Source organism: Serinus canaria, chromosome 11 (genome assembly GCF_022539315.1).
Source record: "Serinus canaria isolate serCan28SL12 chromosome 11, serCan2020, whole genome shotgun sequence".
In the NCBI taxonomy this organism is placed as follows: domain Eukaryota; kingdom Metazoa; phylum Chordata; class Aves; order Passeriformes; family Fringillidae; genus Serinus; species Serinus canaria.
Genome location: NC_066325.1, coordinates 1,965,284 through 1,987,921, shown reverse-complemented (window position 1 = coordinate 1,987,921; position 22,638 = coordinate 1,965,284). Strand labels below are relative to the sequence as shown.

At 45.9% G+C, this 22,638-nt stretch overlaps 1 protein-coding gene across 2 annotated transcripts in view; it reads right to left on the bottom strand.

Moving 5' to 3' along the window:
- Window positions 1–977: 977 nt before the first annotated feature.
- The window catches only part of WTIP (WT1 interacting protein), an 89,136-nt gene continuing 67,475 nt past the window's right edge, over window positions 978–22,638 (bottom strand). For both annotated transcript variants that reach the window (XM_030227643.2, XM_050978900.1), the window contains 5 exons: window positions 13,451–13,513; window positions 10,979–11,109; window positions 9,875–9,926; window positions 8,124–8,192; window positions 978–5,070 (listed from right to left, as the gene is read on the bottom strand). In XM_030227643.2, coding sequence (XP_030083503.2) covers window positions 4,918–5,070; window positions 8,124–8,192; window positions 9,875–9,926; window positions 10,979–11,109; window positions 13,451–13,513 — 468 coding nt within the window. In that variant the 3' untranslated portion in view covers window positions 978–4,917. The remainder of the gene's footprint in view (window positions 5,071–8,123; window positions 8,193–9,874; window positions 9,927–10,978; window positions 11,110–13,450; window positions 13,514–22,638) is intronic.

Below are 22,638 nucleotides of genomic sequence, written 5' to 3'. Positions count from 1 at the left end.
GTCCCTAAAACAATTGTGGCATCTGTAACTCTTTCCATTCTGACTGTGCAGAAGAAAAATTTGCCAAAATAGCCATTGTGGGAAAACCTCCAGGAAGTTTCTTTTATAGCTGTGAAGTCATTTGGGCTTTGCCAAGCCAGGGTGGCAGAGCTGCAGAGGCCCCTCTGATGGGAGGGTGGCTGCACACCCCAAGAGCAGCTTGTGAATGTTTGATGTCTGCCCCTCACTGCAGGGCAGAACACTGAGCAGGAGAGCAGACTGCCCATCCTGATGGAAAGTGAGGACACTGACCATGAGGAAACATGGAAGGAACTCTGCTGAGCTCTCCCCTGGCCAGCTGGAGACAAGACACCAGTGCAGTTCCTGCCCAACAGATACAGCTGCTCCTGCAGGACCACGGGCTGAGGAAGGTAAATGTGACCAGGCTCCCATCTATGCCATGAAACTGGAGACAGGAACGTGGCAAAAAGCTTCAGGAAGGCAAAACAGACAAACATGCATCTCTTTGATCTTATCAGAGCTCTGGCCACAGTTTCTAGATCACTGTGAATTAGCAAGAATATGGAGAAAATTCCCCAAACCAAGGTCCAAGTGCTTCAAGCTAAGTTCATAGCCCAGGCAAATATTTCTCTTGTGGAACACTCCAGAAAATAATGAGAGTTTTGAAAAGGAAGTGCTCCTCAATACTGACTGTCCGACATGTGAACTAGCCAGAGTGGTTAAAGCTTAATTAAAAAGTGCCAGAGTGACTAAATTCTTTTCTAAGTGCAGCTGCAGAACGTTAGCTGTGGGCACATTTTAGACCTTAATTAGTAACACTTGCACTAGAGGACCAAAATCTTTCATGAATGCAGCTGCAATCAATTAATAGCCGGCATTTCTGTAGGCAATACAAGGGTTCCTGAAAATTGTTTTAATGCCTACCTAGATTAAATAAAAATAAAATACTTACATGCAACAGACTACAAAACCAGAGATAACTACAAAATGTCTTTATTGAAAAAAGCAGATTATAGCATCTAAGGTTAAATGAAACTTCTGACTTTAATATTAAATAACTTAAGATGATAGCAAGTAGCTTCTTCTTTAGATAAATAAATCTACATTTCCCAATTTTTTCTTCAACAATCAAGGGAATCAAACACTGAAACACAAAACCACAAGTAATTCTAAAGACTAAAAGACAGAAGCACATTGAAAGGTTTTACAAGGATATATATATATACAAAAATAGTTAACTAATGTATATTTTCAGCATGTAAACTAGTTACATGATATACAAACTGGGAATTCATATATTTCCTACAAAATAAAAATCAACGTTGGTCCAAGTTCTTGGAAGAAAACTATATTCTTTTAAAGAAAATGAAAATATTTCTCAAATGAAAACTTAATTTAAGTCAAATTATATACTCTAGTTACGGCATTAGTTACAGGATGAATCACAAACTTTAAAACTTTTCTTGAAACACAAGAAAGCAGCTTTTGTTTCCTTTAGAGCTTTGGTTTACTTTACTACTCTGGAATTTCTGGTCTTAAAGAGTTCCTCTAACCATGTTTTCCTTTTGAAGCTCCACCTTACAAAATATATACACACACGTGCACACAAGGAAAAGGAAAGAAACCCAAACAAACCCTCTCAGTAAGCTCGACTCTCTGAGTGCATTCTTTTGCTTTCAAAGGATGGTTTTGGTCCTTTCTTTGGAACACACCCTCCGGTGGGAGGGACCCTGCACCGCCGCAGCCGCTTCTGCCGCAGGGGCTGGGGACATTCCCCTCCCAGTGGGAAGGGCAGCCCTGATGCAAATGAGAGCAGGTTGTTACTGATGTAACTTTATGGAGATATTCTGGAAGAACAGGAAGGGCTTCTGAAGAACAATTGCACTGTAAAATGAACTTAGGAAGTTTTCATCTGTGTTGAACTGATGTAAGAATATTCCGTAAGAAAATCATTAAAACAAGAGTTCTCATTTATGTTATTCCCCAGGCAGGAGGTAAAATGTGCAGAAACTGTCACTAGCACTAGAGAGTGCAGCACATCATTATTTTAGGTTTGATTTTATTTTTCTCTTTGATTTGAAAAAAAACCCAACCAAACCTGGCAAATCTCAGTCAAGCCCCAGTTTTTACAGCAAATGCTGGAAAAGCAAAGCTGCACTTCATAATACAGTAATGGAATGCATCTGTCTATAGAAAATACTAGAACAACAGCTGCTGCTTTCTGGTTTTAAACAAATTGCTTATTCTATATTGACATATTACCTTTCAGAATTTTTACCATGGTGACACTTAACAGATCAGAACTGCACAGAACAACAAGAGACTGAATAATCAGCATGTCAAATGAAATTAAATATTATTCTGTTCTACAGGATGATTGTTTTGAAAAAAACATGAAGAAATGGTCTGGTATGTACACGTTTGAAAGTGTGCTGGCCCTTGGAAAGTATGTTGGAAACTTAAACCTGCCCCTGATGGAGGTAAAGTGTTCAAGAAGGTGCTGGCAGAGGACTGGGCTGAATGCCAGGGTAAGTCACCTCCAGCTCTGTCCACTGTCAGTGTAAAGGTTTTGCTTCTCTCCTGGTAGGGCAAAGCATTTTTCCAGTTCAGCAAGTAACTGTAATTTGTTCCCAGGAATGGACCCAAACCTACTCTATGTATTCTAATGATTTCTTAATCTGGGTAAAGACTGCATGTAAAGACATGCAAGTGAAATTGCCTCAAAGCTAAACGTGGTCCAAAGCACCCTTCTGCAATGGAAAATGCAGCTGATGCTAAAAGCTTATCCTGAAGCTCTGGCACTTTCCATGTTTGTAGTAACCTGAAGGAATTGACCTAGTCATACAGTCCAGTTTAAGATATTTTTTTCCCCTTTCTCCAACATTTGCTGGCATGTGTAATTCCACTTCCTCCTGAGGCTGGGCTGCTGACTATGGACACAGAGGGAGTGTCTGCAAATGCAGAAGTCAAGGTGCACCCCTGGCCTCTCGTTTGCAGGCCAGGCCTCTTGGGCCACAGTGCAGAAATGGGGCACTGACTGCACTGTAGTTACTTCAAATCCTGGAATTCACACTAAACTTGTTAATTATAAACTGATATATATTAACTACAAAATTACTTTGCCCAGGAGCCTTCAGTAGGACAGGTTAATCTAGGCCAATGGAAGTCTGGCAGAAGTTCAGAAAACATCCTTTCTGATGAAACAGATAGTTCCTAACTATCAGAAAAAACAGTTCTCAGGAATTTTTCCTGTTCCCCTGCCCCCCACATTTCCTCATAAGGAAATTCCAGACTATCAAAAAGTTCTGTTAAGGGAGTTAATTATTCCACTTAGGAATTAGTGGCCATTGGATGCTCTTTGTGCTTTTCAAGAGCACCACAAATGGCTTTCAAAAAGTCAATGGAGCATAAGAAACTAAACTGCAATGGTGTTGCTAAATAAGTCATTCCATCAGTCTGCATGCTGGATTTACCACGGGATCGTTTCCGAACGGATCGGGTGGATTCCCCAGTGTTCAGAACTGGCATGGAAATGGCCCAACTTACACATGCCAAGAATCCAGTATGGATTTTTTACTTCCTCTGGGGCTGAAGAATTTTATTTTATTGTAACTTTGAATACAGTTAAAGGCAGCAATGGTAAATTGCAGCTTCAGGAAGGCAGAGTCAATTCTCATGAGAATGCAAGGAATTTTTTTGACACACAGATGTGAGACTTGCATGTAAAACATCAGCACATGGTAGAAAACAAACCATAAAAAAAGATTCATCTAACTTCCTATATGGAACACATATATTTCTCCCCAGAGGTCTGAGGGTACTGTAAAAGCTTATGCAAAACATGAAAGTGTGTACATTCTGTGTACAGCTAACACTTGTTGAAAACACTGATGTTTCGTGGTCTGACTTTAAATTACTATTTCTGCCATACTGCACTTTGCTTTCCAATGAAGACAATCACCATCATCAGTTGAAAAGCAATCTTGAAAAGAACACAAAGCTGAAAAGGCAATACCAAACCACTGTGCCTCTCTTTAATAATGTCTCAACATACAATCAGGAAGCAGTTGGTAACAAATGAAGTCTTGGATAAAACAAGCAGTATAAAGACAAGTGTACCTTTGCATAGAACCCCATTGAACAAAAACAGGTTTGAAAGATGAATTCTTTACTAAGTGCCAAATGGTCCAGTTGATAGGAATGCATTTTGAAGCCTTGGCTACGCAGCCAGCAATTACAGAGGGCTGCAACTGCTGACCCTGCATGTGCCAATCTTCTGGATACAATCCTCTGTACTGTGGGTTTTACATCAGAGGCTTGCCACATTTCTTGAACAAGCCAAATAATTAGTCTTTGGATGACTGTGGGACCCTGTAGGAGGGAGAGCTGTCCTGACACTTCACAGAACACCCTTCTTTAACCTCACTGAAAACTGCCCTGGCTAAAACACCTGCTTGCTGCCTATTCCCTACTGCTGGAATCTAAGTATTCTCTAAGACCAGAATTCAACAAAACTAGCTAAAATGCTAGCATTTATCTTATCATGTTTGCTGCAATATGATAAGGTGCTAACTTTTGGAAAGTAATGCTACACTCCTTACTTGGGTGAAATGTCCACTGGAGGAAGAGAGCAGGGAGTGCAGAACAGCCCTTTGTACCATTGTTTTTAAAAATGCTGCCATTTACAGTTACAGTTTAGTGGTGAATTATTTGTTCAAGTAGACAGTGCCTCAGTGAAAATGTCTAGATAAAAGAATGCATATGTACAAGATCAGAAAAGGACCCCTCACCTCTGATTCAAAAAATAAATAGCTGGTTTAGATGGTTATTCCTGGAACCTCATCTTTAAAGGAACACGAAAGTAATTTTTAGATTTTTGTCTTCTTTCCAACAGCTTTTTGATCATGGAAATGTCTTTCAGAGTTCTGTGACATGCATGGGGTAGCTTGGAGGTGGATGTGATGGCAGTTTGATATTAAGGCGCCTGATGTGACAGCTGTGGCAGAGCAAGTGGCCCTCTAGGGGGTAACAACGATGGCCTTCCTCATCATTGAGCTGCAAGCCACAGTCCTAGAAGGAAGAGAGACATCCCAGATCAGTGAGTGACTCAGGCAGGCCTCTCCCAGCCCTGCTGCCCTGTCCTGCAGGGCCCCAGGAGCTCCCCCCTGCCTCCAAGGCTAGCACACCCACAGCTTATGGGAGCTGCACCCTGACCATCTCACATTGCTGAGATCCAACAGGACAGGCTGTAGCAGTGCCCAGCCTTTTTTTCCACCACTCTTTCCCATTCTGCTCTCTTCTTCATCTAATAAATGGTGATGCAAATCAAAAGCCTAAAAGCAGGCCAGGGGCTGACCCTGACAAATACAACCTGGAAGAGGCTTGAACAGAGGGGGAGCTGATTCTGCAGCAAGGCAGAGAGCCAGATGGGGGGGAGCACAAGCAGAGAATGAGAGGGGAGTGCAAAAGGGGGGAGAGGTGACATATCTTACTTCTGGAGCAAGTCTATACTTTCTCTAATTTGGAATTAAAAGAACTTGAAGACTTCAAGGCCAGTGGTCCATCTTTAGTGGAAATGCTGGTACCTCTGGGACTGACACGTGACTACAGACAGAGACAAACAGAAAAGCAGCCAACAGTGATCCTGCCTGCTGACTCTTATGTGCACTGCAACAGAGACCACCCTGATTTCCAGCTGCCATCACTGTAATTCTGAGGGCATTTGGAAATCATTGAAGTTTGGTACTCAGATTTAATGTTTCAAATATGTTAAACACTTAGAAATGATTACTGTGATCAGTTCTGAGAAACCAGAGATTCTGAATATTTATCTGTGCACTTAATAGAAAGAAATAAAAAGCCAAACAGAACAAACTGTCTATACAGGTGGTTTTAGTACTGAAAACAAATGCAAAGCTTTTAACTGAATACAGAGTATAATTTTTCATCTTTCACAGCTAAAGTTTAAATCCCCAAATTTTACAATACTGAAATGAGACTGAAAATGGGTTTAACGTAAGCTTTAAAACTGGAGTGTTAGTTTAGAGAGGTCTTATTTAAAGTATCTGCCAAGGTAATTTTCTGTGTGTTGCTACATATCATAAAATGATTTTATAGCAATTTATACAAGATTAAAAATTAGAATTTACCAATTTCAGATGCCCTACAACTGTGCCAAGTGTTTGTATCTTCTCCCCCCTCCAAAACTGAATTCCCTTTCTGCAAGGAGAAAGCCTGCCTTGTCAGTGGGCCCCAGTTTCAGAATGGGGCTCCACTGATCTGCAGAAGGGCTTGAACTCCTCCTCAGAAGTCAAGTGGTTGTACATGAAAGAGATGACACAGAAAACTGCCAAGTTTCCAACCTGACCACTGACTGTGCATGGCCACCAGCTGAGGGTGACACCAACAGCAGATGAGAAGTGGCTGTCTAAGTCATGGCAGCCTTTGCTAAAGTCTTCCTGTGCATTTGTGCACCTCGAAATAGTGGCACTCACTTTTCCAGCAGCAACTGGGGACAGCAGTGTGCAGAGAGCCTGATTTGAGAGCATCAGGCAGTAACCCACCCCTGCTAACTCCTGAGCTCTGTACATAAATGCACTCTGCCTTTCTGGGCAAATGTGGCGGCAGCTTGATTTACCTCAAATGGGGAGGAGAATGGGGAAATGAATAATGAAACAGAACAGAAAATAAACCCCCAGTGGGACATTCCAGCATAAAGTCAATAGCCTGAGAGCAGGGGAGGGAACTGTCATCTTAGGTGAAGCCTGCACAAAGCAATAGCTGGGGGAAGGAGGAGGAAAGTTCAGCTCTCCAAAATACTGTGATTTCCTGTGCCAATTTCTCTTGAAAAATTAATAGAAATGGATGGAGTATCAGGTGTCTGTTGAAAGGAGATAGCTGAGTGGATGGGCCCTTCCTTACATTTAGGTACATAACATTTTAAGATGCCCTGAATTTTGTGATTTTCTCTCACAGACAGAAGATTCTTTGTAAAACCTTCATGCAACAGTGCCTGAAGGCAGCACTGCTGTATTTCTGCCTCTGGTGCTAACAGGTAAGATCTGTGTGGATATTTGTGTGTTGTGTCAGAGTGCCAAACCTACAGCAAAAGGGAAGATCCCAACTTAGTGAGTTCCTTTCCCTTCTCATGTTCCTAGCTGGAATAATAAGGATGAATTCAGGTCTCTTCTCTGAAGCAAGAGCACTAATTCCACAATCTGTGGCAATAAATGTTTAAATGTTCTGCACAATAAGAAACTACTCCCAAAAAAGTGACAGAAAGTCAATGGTATCTTGATCAATTTCCTAGTAAAGAATCAATATTCCTTCAGCATGGAAAAACCAGATCCCCTAGAAAGGCCTTCCAGTGAGAATCCTTCCCTGCACAGCCAATGTAAATTCAAACCTCCTCAGGTCAGAGCCCTACAGACTGTACCTAGAGATGAGGAAAAAGACAGCTGGCACCTACTCTTTGCTCACTCCCCACCCAGAAAATTCATTCTGAAATTTCAATACTGAGAAAATTCAACCCAACAAACCAAGCCCAGCCTTGAAGCTAATATATTGAGAAAAAACCCTCCAAAACTGATTTAGTACTGGCAATGGCAGCACCACTTCCAGCCCAGGTAACAGCCACCCTTTTGTCTTCCTCAGGAGCTGTGGGGCAGAGCCCTACCTGCCCAGGGGGTGAGTCAGGGTCCCCCAGGGCAGAGCAGGTTCCCACCAAGGGCAGAGCAGATCCCCTCCCAAGGGCAGAGCAGGTCCCACCAAGGGCAGAGCAGGTCCCCAGGGCACAGCAGGTCCCCCAGAGCAGAGCAGGTCCCACCAAGGCAGAGCAGGTCCCCAGGGCACAGCAGGTCCCCCAGAGCAGAGCAGGTCCCACCAAGGCAGAGCAGGTCCCCAGGGTAGAGTGGGTCCCCACCAAGACGGAGCAGGTCCCACCAAGGCAGAGCAGGTCCAACCAAGGGCTGAGCGGATCCCCAGGAGCAGAGCAGCTGCCCCCAAGGGCTGAGCAGGTCCCACCAAGGCAGAGCAGGTCCCCAAGGGCAGAGCAGGTCCCCCAGGGCAGAACACGTCCCCCCAGAGCAGGCCCTGCCGCATTGGTGGCCAGGCCCAGCGCTCACCTCGCAGTGGTAGCACTCCACATGGTAGTCCTTGTCCATGGACACCACCCGAATGGTCTCCTCGGAGCCCTGGGGAGAGCACAGAGAAAGTGACAATGGTGTCTCAGAGGAAGGTGACAGTGGTGTCTCCTCGCAGTGCCCAGCTGGTTGCTCTGGGGAGCTGTGTCCCTGGGGGAATCCCCTCTGTCCCATGCAGCAGAGCTCTGTGACCACTGAAGGTCCTGGCCCCGGGCATGGCACTGCACCACTCCTCAGCTGTGCAGTCTGGGTGTCTGGCACATCTGAGCTGCAGAGGTCATTTGGGAAGTGTAGCCAAAGCCTCATCCTCAAGGAACAAATCAGTCTTGAAATAAGTAATCTCCCAAGGGCGCCCGGGATCTGAACAAATTACCAACCAAAAACCTGCTCACTGGGTAACCTTTCCTTGTATACATCCTGCTCTGATTTCCAGGACTTGTGTTCCTCTCAAACCATCTGCTGCACAGCTCTTTTGCACATGCACATGTCACCGTGTGTCCCCACAGGGACTGACATACCAGTCTGGCAGGTAATTACCTGCACAGGCTAAACCCCAGCAGAGTTGTGCAATCCTGGCTGAGCCCCAGGCCCTGCAGAGCAGCCCATACCCTTCTGTAACCTCACACGCTCTTTTCCTGATCCACTCTGAAGACAGAGCTCATTAAATGGGTTGCCTTGCATTGTTTCCAGTTCAGGTGTGGTTAGAGCACCAGATATGATGTGGACTATGTCTGAGAGAAGCTGTGGGCAAGTCAGCACCTGCACTGCTAGACTTGAACTAACCCAGGAAATCTCCCAGGGAAAGAATATGGAGTGTGTCCTGCTAGTCATCAGGTGAGTCAGCACTGTGACTGCCCTTTAATTCTTTTTCTTTCTTTCTTGAAAAGAAAAAAGAATTATTTTTTAAGACCCAAATTCATTGACATTTAGGTTTTCTCTTCACAATCCATCAGGACAGCAGTTCTGGTTCAGCCTTTATAGATTTTTTTGGGGTTTGGTTACTTGGCCAATTAACAGAAATACTAATGACAAATGAGAGTAATGTGCAGAGTGATGGAGGTGGGCATGTGAGAGGCTCTAGCATCAGGCTTCACTGAGGCACAGCAGCTCACAGGAGGGAAGCTCTGGTGCTGTAAACAGGATCAGAGGAAAAGCAGGGAGGTGCTGAGGCCCTTGCCTACAAATGAGCTGGTCAGTGACCTCAGCAAAGGCAGCTCAGAGGGTCCTGCACCCACCAGAGCACCAGGGAGCCCCACTCTGGGCTAATTGTACCAATAACACTGGCAGCACAGGCTGAGCTTGCAGGCAGGTTACACCTGGTTCCATTTTTGTTGTTGCCTTTTCAACCCCTTTAAGAACTTCCATTCCACTGCCACCTCAGGACTACAGACCTGTGGCCTCCTCCAGGGTCAGTAACCATCAGATTTTCAAGGGCTTTACTCCCTGAATTGTTCTTGGAGCCCCAGTCAGTGTTTTCAATTAAATGAGGTTTCTGACAGATTGATGAAGACCTGGAAAGCACCCTAAAGATAAAAAGTACTATGCAGTAGGAGTAGCATGACTATTACAACCTCTGGGAATGGTTGGGAGTGACTTTACTGCTGAACTCTGTTTAATTTAGTATCTAACACAGAGATTCTGAGCGAGGAAGGAGAAGCCTTTAGTGTGTTCTTAGAAAGTGCCCATATGCCAACAGCTGTTTTCCCCAGGAGTCAGTGCATGTTAACACCTACCTGTGCTGGGAGGATTGGCTGGTTACAGGAAGCACATTTTGGTGCAAAAACCCTAGGGTGCAAGAAAAAAGTGTTCCAATCACATTTAAATCTTCAGAAAGCAGAAGCAAGAGAGCCATTCTAATCATGCCTTGTTTTTAGTAAAATGGAGATCCACAGGATTTGAAATACCTCTAATTGTTTGATGATGTTCAATGAAAAGGAGATTTGGGAAAGGCTGATCTATCCCAACTGTATTGTTTAGGTCTTCCCAACCTTGAGGCATAGTGAATCCACCCACCTCTCTTCCTGTATATGCCATTTTTCTTTCCTTCCTTTATTTATAAAACCATTCAAATTCTTCCAGAGCCTTGATGCTTGACTATAAAGCAGCTCCTGACTTACGGACTCTGACATAAGAAAGACATAACCACGTGTCCTAAACAGGAGAAGGGCTGATTGTGGACAGAATCTACCAGCTAAATACACAAATGGGCTGCATTTTATCATTGGGCCAACATTCAGTGTGTCCTTGTAACACAGTCAGATTGGCACCAACAGGGCTGAAGTTAGGGTGATTTACTCCTGCTGCATATCTGAGTTATTGGCTCTCTGCAGCTAAGAGCAGGATCCCATTGCCTTTGAGTGGAATCAGCAAAGAGTCCAAAAGCAATTTCTTAAACCTCTACCTTTTGTCAGGTAAGGCTCAGATTGTTCTAACAGTGACTGTTTATTACATGTCCCCTGTGTCAGCTAACAAAACTTACACCTGAGCCAAGCACTGCCAGAACTGTGCTCGTGAAACAGCCAGCAGAACCTACCAACACTTGCAGAAGTGGCCTGGTGTAATTAGTCCTGAAGGAAGTAGAGGAACAGCCCCCAAGAAGCCCATCATTAGGCACAATTTGATTTTCAGCCTCACTTGGCCACTGTGTGCCATACTGGGCCCATGAGGTACTGCTTAACAAACCTTAAAATACTTTACAAATGCAACACATGAAAGAAGCAGTTGAGGGACATCTGAGCAAACAGGAGTGACCTTTCTGTTTATCCCAAGGCTTACACCTACATCAATGATTTAACTACTGTAGTTCTGCTGAGCGTGCAGTGGGTTGGTGTACTCACGTGTGGTAGTCTTTGACACAGTAAATATTGTTTTCCACATCTACAGTGAAGGGGACTCCATCCAAGCACTCATTACACACCACACAGCGGAAGCAGCCAGGATGGTAGGACTTGCCAAGGGCCTGTAAGATCTTGTGAGGCAAACAACAAAAGAAGTGGATGCATGATTACATGAGATATTCCCTCCCCATAAACCGCTGTGTCTCTCTCCTTCTTAATAATGACAGTGAGAAAAGCACTCCAGGATGGAATTACCACTCTGCAGATCTGTCAACAAGGGGCCTCTTAAAACAATCAGCTTGCTTATTTTAGTGGGTTTCAATATGCTCCCAAGGAAGAGCGAGAACTGAAAATCAGACTAAGCCCATCAGCTTTAGCTCTGCAGGGCCAGTACTGCCAATGGAAATTAAAAATGGCTTCACAGACCATCTCTAGGGAAATTCCAAATACAAGTTACTGTGATACAGAGTGACTTTACAAAACTTAACAGGCTGTGACAGAATCCAAACTGGTCATTACTCAAAAAGTTAAATAACAAAACAAACAAGTAAAGAGGTACCTCTTTATTAACTAAGGATCCATCTCACAGAGTTACTGACTGGTTATCACTCAGTCATAGGGGCCCACTGGTTTCTGATAAAATTCCACCACTATCCATGTGTTTGGATACTGATCCATGCACTGCCCAGGCTTTCCCCATGCTGACCTTCCCTACTACATTTTAAAGGTTTCAGGGAAAGGTCTGATGCAACCTTGGCTGCACTACTACCAAACAGATCCCCCACTCCTGCCATCCTTGTATGTGACACTCAGTGTGCCACTGGGACATCAAGGAGGACACTGCAAGCCCATGAACAAGCCCCTGGAAAGAGTGAGTCACAGCTATCACTTTCAGGCAGCTCTGAACAGATTAAAAGACCAATTCCATACATTTTGGATGTAAGAAGTATCTTTGGAAGGTAATTGCAAAATTTCAGCTGCTAGCACAGTGCTCAGCTTGGAGCTGCTGGGAAGTTTGAGATGAAAAATCTACACAGACCAAGCTCCCATGGCCCTATAGGTGATTCTGTGAATAAAGATCAAACCAAGAGGAAAGAAGTACAGAAAAAGAGACAATTTAATTTAACCTTTTTTTCCCTCTGTGATGAAGCCCTGTAGTTCAGTGGTATCAGAGTCTGTTTGGGTGGGAAGGCCATTCTGAGCCAGAGGCAGCTGGTCCCTGTGCTGGGGTTGGTGCTGCTGCAGGAGCACACTGCAGTGCCAGCCTGGCAGAGCCATGCAGCCACAGGCCCTGAGCACAGGGCAGCTCCTCACCCAGCCCTGAGAGCCCTGCAGAGCCCTGCACAGCCCCAGCTCTGCCTTGGCAGGGCTGGGCGATGCTCCCAGGCAGGAGCACGCTGGAATTACCCAAACAGGAGAGCTGAATTCCTGGAGCTCCCAGAGCGGTTTCCTTTTGTCAGAGCACACGTGCTGATGGGAGAGAGGCAGACAAGCACCTGCCAAGCTTCCAGCTACTGAGTTCCACCAGTGAGATATTATGGACTCTTGCCTGGGATTCTGCAATTAAGGGCCAGCTCAAAGGCATGGATACCCCTCCCCCTCCCAGCATGACACAACTCTGGAGATTTGCTCTTGGGCTAAAACGAACAATATCCTTGTCCAACCAGTGGTGCCAGAATATGAGCCAGAATCCTCATTAGTGAAGTCCTTGTTCCAGCTCTGACTGAACCTCCATGTGTGCAACACACCAGCTACTTCTCTTAGGAACACAGATGCACAGTTTAAAGCATGAGTAAAACAGATACACTGCAGGATCTGCCCTTCTTTGTTGTGCAAACCACTTCATTTTGTTTGGGAATTTCTGCTTAGGAAGAGCACACATAACTCTTCCTACTTTCACCCACTGAAAGGATGCCAGTAGGGTCTGGCAACCCAAAGCTCTTTGATTTTATTTCTATTACAAAAGTAACTCTGACTACTGGCTCCCTAAAAATCCCAGGGGCGATAATGCATTTTAAATGACATGGAGCAAGCAATAGAGGGTAAACAAAGCAAGGCACAGAGCAGGTGACAAATCTCAGGACAATTGAAAATGTCCCTCTCTGCTCTATCCCAGATTCCACCCACATGACTGAACTCTTGTTATCTACAGTCTTACAGAGCACACCCACCACGTTCCTTACCATACTCTCATATGAAGCTGTGCTGTACTTCCCCCTTTAGTATTAAAATTCTATTTTATTTTAACTCCCAAATGGCAGAGTAACAGCCTTCCATGTTCTTAGGTAGCTAAGAAGCCCAACTTTCTGCCCCTAATAGTAGTAATGGAGCATGGAGGTATTTTCATTTACTGCCTCAGTTTCAAAAACTATGTTGATAGCAGTGAAGACACAACACCAGCCTGGGTAGGGAAAAGCAGATGTCTCACAGTGTACTTCCCAAGTTACCTTTCATTAGGAGTTTGTCTCTTACCATTTCCATTATGAGGTGTCCACAAACAAAGCACTTGTCTGCTGTTTGCTGAAAACCTGAATACTGTTAAAATGACAGAAAAGAAAGGATCATTAGTAGCCACTCCTCTAGCCATAGAAATCCCTTTTAGGTGAAGGCTGTGCTATTTTCCAGCCTGTGCTGTGTATGACACAGGTTTGGGAGACAGTGACTGACTCAGAAGCCTTCTCTTGGCTCTTGCAGCATGTTCAGAGACCAGTTTGGCCTTCTGATTCACTGCAATATTTCCACTGAGATTCCCAATGTAACAGTATTATTGCAAGTTTGATTTTTTAAAGTCTTTATGGAAAGTTTGTGTTTGATGTGCAGAAACTAGCTTGAATGGACTCTTTTGGTGGTTGCTTTAAACAACATAGGACTCACCTCCCAAATCCTGCTCAAATTAGCCACCTCAGACTTTGGACCCACATTTCACTCAGGGCTATTTTCCCAGCTAGAAAAATGAACCCAGGCCCAAGAAGGATTTGGCTGGCTTGTGGATTCCAAGCCTTCCAGGCAGGGAAGAATCCAGCAGTGCACTCACAGGAGCTTGTGCTGGCTGCACAGTGTGGGCAGCAGGAAGGTACCTCATAAAATTCCTTTATCTTAGTCAATCACAGGTCTTTTGAGAGCAGACTCAGAAACAGAGCACAACGTTAATATGTTGCTATTCAGACATGGCTTGTTGTCCGTCTTTCCCTACTAAATTACAGCAGTAGATATTGAGAATAACCAGGTATCCTGATGAATTTCTCAATCCCTGGAAGTGTCCAAGGCCCGGCTGGACAGGGCTTGGAGCAGCCCGGGACAGTGGAAGGTGCCCTTTGCAAGAACATATCAAAAAGTGATTAGGGATTAGAAGCACAAAGCATTCCAGTTATGGAAGTTAAAAGAGGGTGAAATCCAACAGTCAGGTTACACTTTTGCTCTTGTTTCCCAAATGGGAGTGTGCAAAGTAGCAACAATGCAATAATTGAGCACTGCAGGAAGGGCCTGGGCACACCAAGGGCTACAAGTGCCCAGGTCCAGGAGCTTCTCCATGCACCTGCCAGTGGGATCAGCTGCTGAAGGGGCGCTGGGTGTGGCCCTCTGACACACAGGGCCCTTGATGATGCAGGACATGGTCGTGCCCAGAGACCCTCGTGACATCAGAGAGCTCCACCATGACTGTGGGTATATAAGGGCCGCAGAGCCCTGGGCTGCTCAGTCCCGCGAGAGCTACTCTTGTAGTAGGAAGCAGCTCCCGGGATCTGTCCTTGATAAAGGACTGCGGAGGAAGAGAGCACAAGACAAACCTCAACATCCAGTCACCCAGCCCCCTGCCCAGCTGGGGACAAGACCAGGCCCTCAGCGGGCACTTGGTGGGGGCAGTGGGTGCCTCACTCTGGCCACAGCAAACACTGAGGAGGAGGAGAAAACCATCATCATCATCATGGAAGGAAAGAAGAACCCTGGCAGAGATGACAGGTGGGGAGACGCTGGGGAAGAGGAGAGAGGCTGCGAATTCTACCAGCCAGTGCGAGCAATGACTGTGAAGGAAGCGTCCTCATGCACAGCAAGGAGGGCCCACGAGAGTCACCAGTGGAAGGCAGATGTGAGAGTGCTCTGGGGAGATGGGGGACAGCAACAGCCCTACCAGCGGCAACAAAAGGAAACAGTCCAGGAGCTGCCCCAACTGGAAAAGCAGGTCACTGACCCAAAGCTGACCCAGAGAGGGGAGGGAAGTGTGAACAGCCGGGAGAACCAGGCACATTATCCTGCCCCCAGTGAGGAGGTGCCATCAGCAGGGACACAGAGCCCAGTCCCTGCTCCATACAGCCCTGGCTGCCCCCCTCCCTCACCACTGGGAGCCCAAACCCCCAGTGAGCAGCTGGAAGAAGCAGAGCAGGGGTCAGTGCTGTCAGAGGAGAGTGTGGACAGGACCTCAGAGGAAGACTGGGAATACAACAGCCACACTGAGATTGCCCAGGAATGCCAACGTGAAGCAGAGCCAGAGCTCTCCCAAGAAGACATCTGCAGCTCCCAAGACCTCTCCAACTGGGAAGACAGCAGTGAACCGGAGCTCAGAGACCTCCTAGAAACTTCCACGGAGGAAGATGGCAGTAGCACAGAGGTCCCACAGGACTGCAGTGACATCATAAGCATTTTCAGCTTTGGGCCCACTCCCTTGCTGTGCGAGGACGACAAAGACAACGACTGGGATGGAGTCAGTGTCCTCAAGCTGTACGAAGGAGAAGGCAGGGCCCAAAGGCTGCCAGCTCTTGCAGATGGGCTGCCAGGGCCCGACCCTCAGGAGGCCTGGGTTGAGGGGCAGGCACCGCAGTCACTCTGTGCCTCCCTCACCTCCCTGTACAGCCAAGGCTCCGTGGGCCAGCAGTGGCCCGAGGCATGGCCACAGAGCCTGGGGCCTGCCCAGCACAGCCGTCCTGGTGCCTCAGCTCCCCAGCCAGGAGCGCAGGCCCGCGGACAGCAGCCGGCTGCCCTCAGCAAACGGCCCGGCCGCCTCAGGCAGGCACTGCGGGCCCTGCTCTGCTGGCCCTGCCGGGGGCCGCAGCCGCAGGAGTAGCGCCCATGGTGCCTGCCCAGCCCGCACCGGCCGATGGCAGCTGGCTCCCTGCGCGGGGCCCGCGGAGCCACACGGGTCACCTCAGCCTGGACACGGCCCCACAGCCTCGGCTGCCCTGGCCAACCTGGAGCAGCCCAGGGGCGCTTCCCTGACACCCACAGTCATTGCCGTCAGCAGCCCCAAACAGCAGGCACGGGACACAGTTGGTGCATCCACAGAGTCATCAAGGTGGGAAGAGACCCTGACGGTCACCCAGTGCCACTGGCACCCTGGCAGCGCCATCGGCACCGCAAAACCACGTCCCCAAGGGCCACGTCCACACAACTCCTCAACGCTACAGAGACAGCGACTCCACCACCTCCCTGGACAACTTCTTCCAACACCTCATCCCTCTGCCAGAGAGAAATTCCTTCAGATATTGAATCTGAACCTCCCCTTAGTGCCACCAAAGGCCATCTCATCCTGAGAGGATTCCATGATGGTCCTTTGGAATTCTATCCCTGAAGACTGGGCACAGACGTGAGGTATTCATCCACGGATTTGACTGCAAGACTTGGACTCAGACCATTCTTCAAAAACAAATTAAGGAGTTTAAGAAATAGTAGTAGTAAAAAAAAAAAAGAAAAAAAATACACAAAAAGTATTCTAAAAAATTTAAAAAAAATAATAGGAATAAATAGATGAAGAAGAAGAAATAGTAGTAGTAGATTTAGTAAGAATAATAGGTGTTGAGATAAGGCACGAAATGATGACACAGACACTGCTGCTCTCGAGGGGAACAAAAAAGAAGAGAGGACCTTTATTTTCTGACTCCAACATTTATAGTTTTCCAAAGGTGACAGTGGATTGGAGGGTGACAGTGCCACCTCTCCAGTGCCACTGGACAGACCAAGGGTCCATCAATTCTCTCCACTTCCATGAAAGAATGCAAAACATAGGTTATTTACAGAATTGTGTGTGAGAAAGTTTGTTGAGAGAATATAAACATCAGAAGGCTTACTAAGTTTTACAAAATCAGGGAGACAAATAGGAATAGGAATAAGAAGGCGAAAAAATAGTAATTATTATAAGAATATTAGAAAAATAATGACAGTAAACATAACTAGTGAATAAGATTAATTAGAATAAGAAGAATATTTTAAAGAAGAAGAAAGAATAATAGTAGCAATTAAGAAGAAGAAGGGGAAGAAGAAGAAGAAGAAGAAGAGAAAGAAGAAGAAATAAGAAGAAGTGAAAGAAAAAAAATAATAATAAGAAGAAAAATATTAAATCAAAATGCACATCTACACATCTTCTAGAAGACCAGAATGCAGGAAAGGACCTTAAGAACTGTCTACTTCCAACAGAGCATCTTCTGAGCTCTCTCTCTTCAAGACCTTTTTCCTACTTCTATCTCCCTAGCCCCCATTTCTTGTTCAATAAAATCCATGTCCAAACAAATCTAGGTTTGTTCTCCTGTCGTCTCATTTGTGCCTTCCCTGGGGCAGGGGCACCTCTCCCTCATAGCACCTTAACCCTGGAGGGAACCATGGGCAGGGTCCCTTCCAGCCACAACATTTCAGGATTCTGTCAGGGACTCTCTTCCCTTCTTCCCTCTGCTTCCAGCTGGAGAATGTGCAGCAAAGCCACCTCTGCTGTCTGCTCTGGGGGCCCACCCAGCTACTGGAGCTTGACCCTGCCCCTGCACAGCTCCCTTGGGAGGCATGGCAGGAGCAGCACCCTGGCAGCCTCAGGAATTGCCCTCTGAGATCTCTGGCACACACTGCAATGGGCTGGAATTCCAGCTTCCAGCAAGGAAAAAATGTTCCAGCCCTTCAAGGCAAAATTCTGAAGGGGCCAAGACCCAAGTGGAGCAAGATCTTACAAAGACATTTCACTGCCAGCCTCCATAACTTCATTCAGGGCTGGTTTAGCACCTGGATTGGGAAGGAAAAAAAATAAAAATCATGGGAGGGTCTTTGGCTGGGAGCTGCCACAGATAAAGAAAGACACTGGAAAGGAAAAAGAGCAGTCAAAGGAAGGCAGGAGAGAAAGCAGGACACAAATGGCAACCAGCTGAGAAGGTGGCACTCTGAAAACCAAACCTGAACTTATGGAATAGGAATGGGACAGAAATGAAGAATTCTGAAACTTTATTTACTCTGCTTCTTTGCAACTCTGGTCCCCAGCCCAGCTGCCAGCCCACACTGCAGTGCCAGGGGCAGGGCTGTGGGGAGAGGCTGTGTCTGCCTGGGACCAAAGCTCTGTGCTCCCTGCCTGAGCAGTCCCGACCTTAACTTTGTGCTCCTGTCCTCAAAGCAGATCCCGTTTCAGATGCCAGGATCTTCTTTTAGCCCTCTGTTTAGAGGCATGGAAGAACCATCCAGGTTATCAGACTGACCCCTAAGCCACAGCCTACAAACAAGAGACATCTTCCTGAGGAACTCCAGCCATGTGAAACTGGTGTTTGCAGGGGCTGAACTTTCCCCTCAGCCTCTGCAGCCCATCTCAGCTGAGAGCTGTGCACTGTCCTGGGGGGAAGGGGTACCCACCCACCTGGGGGCATTGCACAGTGATGCTCCTCCAGCACAGCTCACCTGAAATGGGCTTCAGTTGCACAACATAAAAGATGAGGAGGGGGAGGATGAGTGTAAAGCAGACTCCTCTCCCAGAACACAGGTTAATTGGCTCAGGCACCTAATGCATCCTCTGAGCCCAAGAGAGTGTATCTTGCTCCATTCCCCCTGATTTAGGGGGATTAACTGTCCCCTCACATCAACAGCCTGTGCTCCCCTGCCTGGAGCTGCCATATGTTTTCTTTTTTATTGGAGTGAGGGGATTACATGTTATGTTGGATCAATAGGTTGGAGACAAAATTATTGTTGCTATGCAACAAAGTGATTATGGAGGAAAAGGTCTCACAGACACTTTGATGGGCCCACAAGTCAGTAAATGATATAGCAGCTGTCACACCCAAAACTCACCATGCCCTAAGAAACACGGCTCGTGCAGCCTTAAAAAACTTTGAAACCTCCCTAGAAGAGATCAGGGTGTTGAGGAACAAATTCAGAGGTGGGCAGTCCTAGCTGGCTATTGCTGCAAGGTACTACTTTTATTTCGTTGTTCTTATTGATGCAGGAAAAAGGTCTCAGTGCTTGGGATGTTTCCTGGCTGCCCCATGGCTGAGTGACCCTCTGGCTAGACTGCTCCTAGGGCTGGGAACCCCAGGCTTACTGGAAACAGGTGGGCAGGTCCTAGTGACACAGACAGCAGAGGATTAACAACAGCACAAATCCAGCTAATTCTAAAATCCTGCTGGAATGAATTCACCAGTACCATCTGGCTGCCATTTGATAAGGAATGCAAAGGAGCATTCACCCAGCTACTGATTAAGAAGAGACATTATTCCCCAGGAAGAGAATGGCAGAGTGGTCAGATTAATGGCATTTATTGCTAACTAGATTGTCATAAATTATACTGTTTGTCAGAAAGAAAAGGCTTTGCTGACACAAAATCACTTTTTATATAAGTAACCCTATTAAATTAAAACCATGATTTGTTTTTAACAAGAGAATTGTTATTAGTCAAACACATCCAGAACTGGATTACCCCATTAAGAAGTCTTTGAAAAATGGCAGCAAGTCTAACAGCAGTGACAAAATATTTCCCAGGCTCAGGGAGCTGTCCTTTACCACAACACTCTTCTCTCTCCTGGTCATAGGGTCAATCCCAGACAGACTGAAGGCCTGGTTCAGTGACATCAGGGTTTTGGATCCAGGTCTGCTTGTATTTTAAATCTATTTGGGCTGGAAAAGAATAACAGCCTGAGAGCCCAGCAGCACTGTTTTCGACAGGGTGGGAACACTGTGGGCACTGCTGCTAAAAGCAAGAAATGACTTTCTCAGCATTTCTGAAGCTTGCTGTAAACTGCTTCTTTGCACTGTTTGATCCTAACTTGGAGTGTTCAAATAGAGCTACTGTACTGAGCTTTGAATTTTAGAAGCAGAATTTAAAAGTCTTAAAATACTAATTAAAATTGTCAACGTCTGTCTTTGAAGCACTTGATTATTAACACCCCTCACAGATCTTGTGTGTGCAATGGAGAGGAGTTGTGACTTGCTCCAGACTGCAGACAAGGCAGAAGAGCCTCTTTATTGTCTCTCAGCACACCAGGAGCCTCCCAGGGTGGGCTCCCAGCGTGGCTGGGAGGGAGAAGTACTGGTCCCCTGAGCTTGTGAGCAGGTAACTGAGAGAGGAGAAGGTTTTGCCACACAGACTCAGAGCCTTTCTTATTACTGGCAGAGTCAGAGGAGTAAAAAGAGCTTTTGAGCACAGCAGCCCCCATTCCCAATCTGGAGACATGAAAAACAGGCTGAGGTGAGGCAGTGAGGTGACAGAGGCAAGACCCTCATGGAACAGCCCAATCTCAGCTCTGGCTCCCGTTCCTGTGCCATCCATAGGCACAGTTTCACTCAGGACCTAAGCAATGTGGGGCTCAACTCTAGCCTTCCTCTATAAATGGGTTCCCTCTGTGCCAGGTTCTTAAAAAAAGTATTTTACTGGCAGAGCAGTAAAGTGATGTAAATACAACCAATGTCAGTCTGGATGGGAACAGTCAGAAGTCTATGGACACTCTATCCACAACAAATGGGAAGTGTCATTTTGAACTCTCCCTAATATTCATTACAGATGCTCGAGCACATATAAAAACACTGAGAGAAGTTGTTATTAAAGGACCAGCTCTGAAATTCAAAGCTGAAAATTAAGTGTTACCCTTTACTCTCCCTTCTGTGACTCAGGAGTACAATGCTGGGTACACCAGGATGCAAAGGAAACAAAGTGCAGGTTGAAGAGCTGGCATATTATTTCTCCTGATTTCTTAAGTCTGGTCTCAACTGTTTTCTCCCTTATTTACCTTGTCCTTGTCTTCTCTACCAGAATAATAAAATCTCATTTTATATGCACAAATGAAGACTTTGTAATTCAGCTCCTCAATGATACTTATATAAAATAAGACTCTGGGAAGCTAAATAAACATTGAGAAATATGTTACTTATGTTAGAATAGCAGAGTAAAAATAAAGTAGAAGACTTGAAGAACTTTTCTTTTGTTTGCTGTCCAATATACTTTGATTATCAAACAGGCAAAAAACCCCCAAAAAACTCTAATGATCCTGTCCAAGAGTCTTTGTTTCAATGTAAGAGGAAAACAAGACCCCTTCTGTCCTGAATGTTTAGGCCTGTTAGTATCCTCCTGTGATAATCTTGGGATTTATAACTCTTCTGTCTAATATGCAACATATCTAAAAGAAATTGACAATGAATTTTGAGCATATAATGAACAATTATGCATGGAGGATAATCCCACCAAGTACTATGAGAAACAATTTCTCCTGCCTGTTCTCAGTCCTGTAGCAAACCTTGGTTGTCTACCAGGGTCTTTTAAAGTTTGACGTTCCCATCATGATTTCCAAAAGAAAAATATTCAGAAAATAGTGTTCCTGAAAAAGGCTTCAGGACCGAAACTCTCTACCTTAGGCAATGTCAGGCCTTTGAAAAGACATGTCACTGCTCCTCCCTCACATGCCTGACTGTGCCCAAGGAGGGGCTGCTGCTCTTCCCTGCTGCTCTGCACTCAACAAAACAAAACCTTCCTCCTGGAAACAGACCCTGGAATCTCATTCAGGCCCATTTGCTTCTTTGATGAGGATGTCCAAAACCTGCTGAAGGTTTGTGCAAGCAGAGCCAGTGGGCTACATTTCAGTGGGTGTGGCAGCTGCTGCCCTGGCAATGGTATGAAGCTGTAAAATCTCCAATTCACTGCTGCAGCCCTGCACAGTCACCCAGTGCCCAGCCTAGGCCTGAGATTCCTCTCTTTCACGCTTTCAGAGCTTTTGAGTGGGATGATAAGGAGGTTTTGCCAAAATGCTTCAGGCATTTAATTCTGAAAACTAATTTCTGAATTGGGTGCTATGCTAATAATGTATTCCAACCCCAGGCTGCCTGTAATCCCTCACAGACTCTCTGCTCCTTGGTTTCCCATTAGCAGAGCATCTGTCTTCTCACTGCTGCATTGTTTGCTCTCTGCATGGGAGCCTTCCTACATGAGACACAACAATGTAAGAAATTCATGGGATCACATTAAGAGAGTGAGCAAATATCAAATTTGGTTTCATGCAGATGGGGTTTTGTTGTTGTTTTTACACACATATTCCAGTGCAGTGATTAAAATGAACTGGACAAAATGGGGCCTTCTCAGGCTCAAAGATAAAGGAGCCTCATGGCAGGTGACAGGTTAACTAAAGGAAAATAGTCCAGAACTTTACTCTTCATCCTGCTGAAACCCCCTCACATACCCTGTTGCTTCACTCTGCCTTGCTGTCTGTGAGGAAACACTACACAGCAGTTGCCTTCTTGCTTCTGTCTTTCCACTTTGTTATGTTTGAAGGACAAGGACAGGGCAAGGAGGGACTCCAAATCTGCACAGAGGCAGCAGAGGTCTGGCCATGCACAGAGCTGTGCCAGGAATTCAGCTGATCCTGAACTCTGCCTCTGGCATTTTACAGCCCCTGAGAAGAGAGCAGCCATGGACATCCTACAGCACCTACAGAGACCCAGGCTGAGCA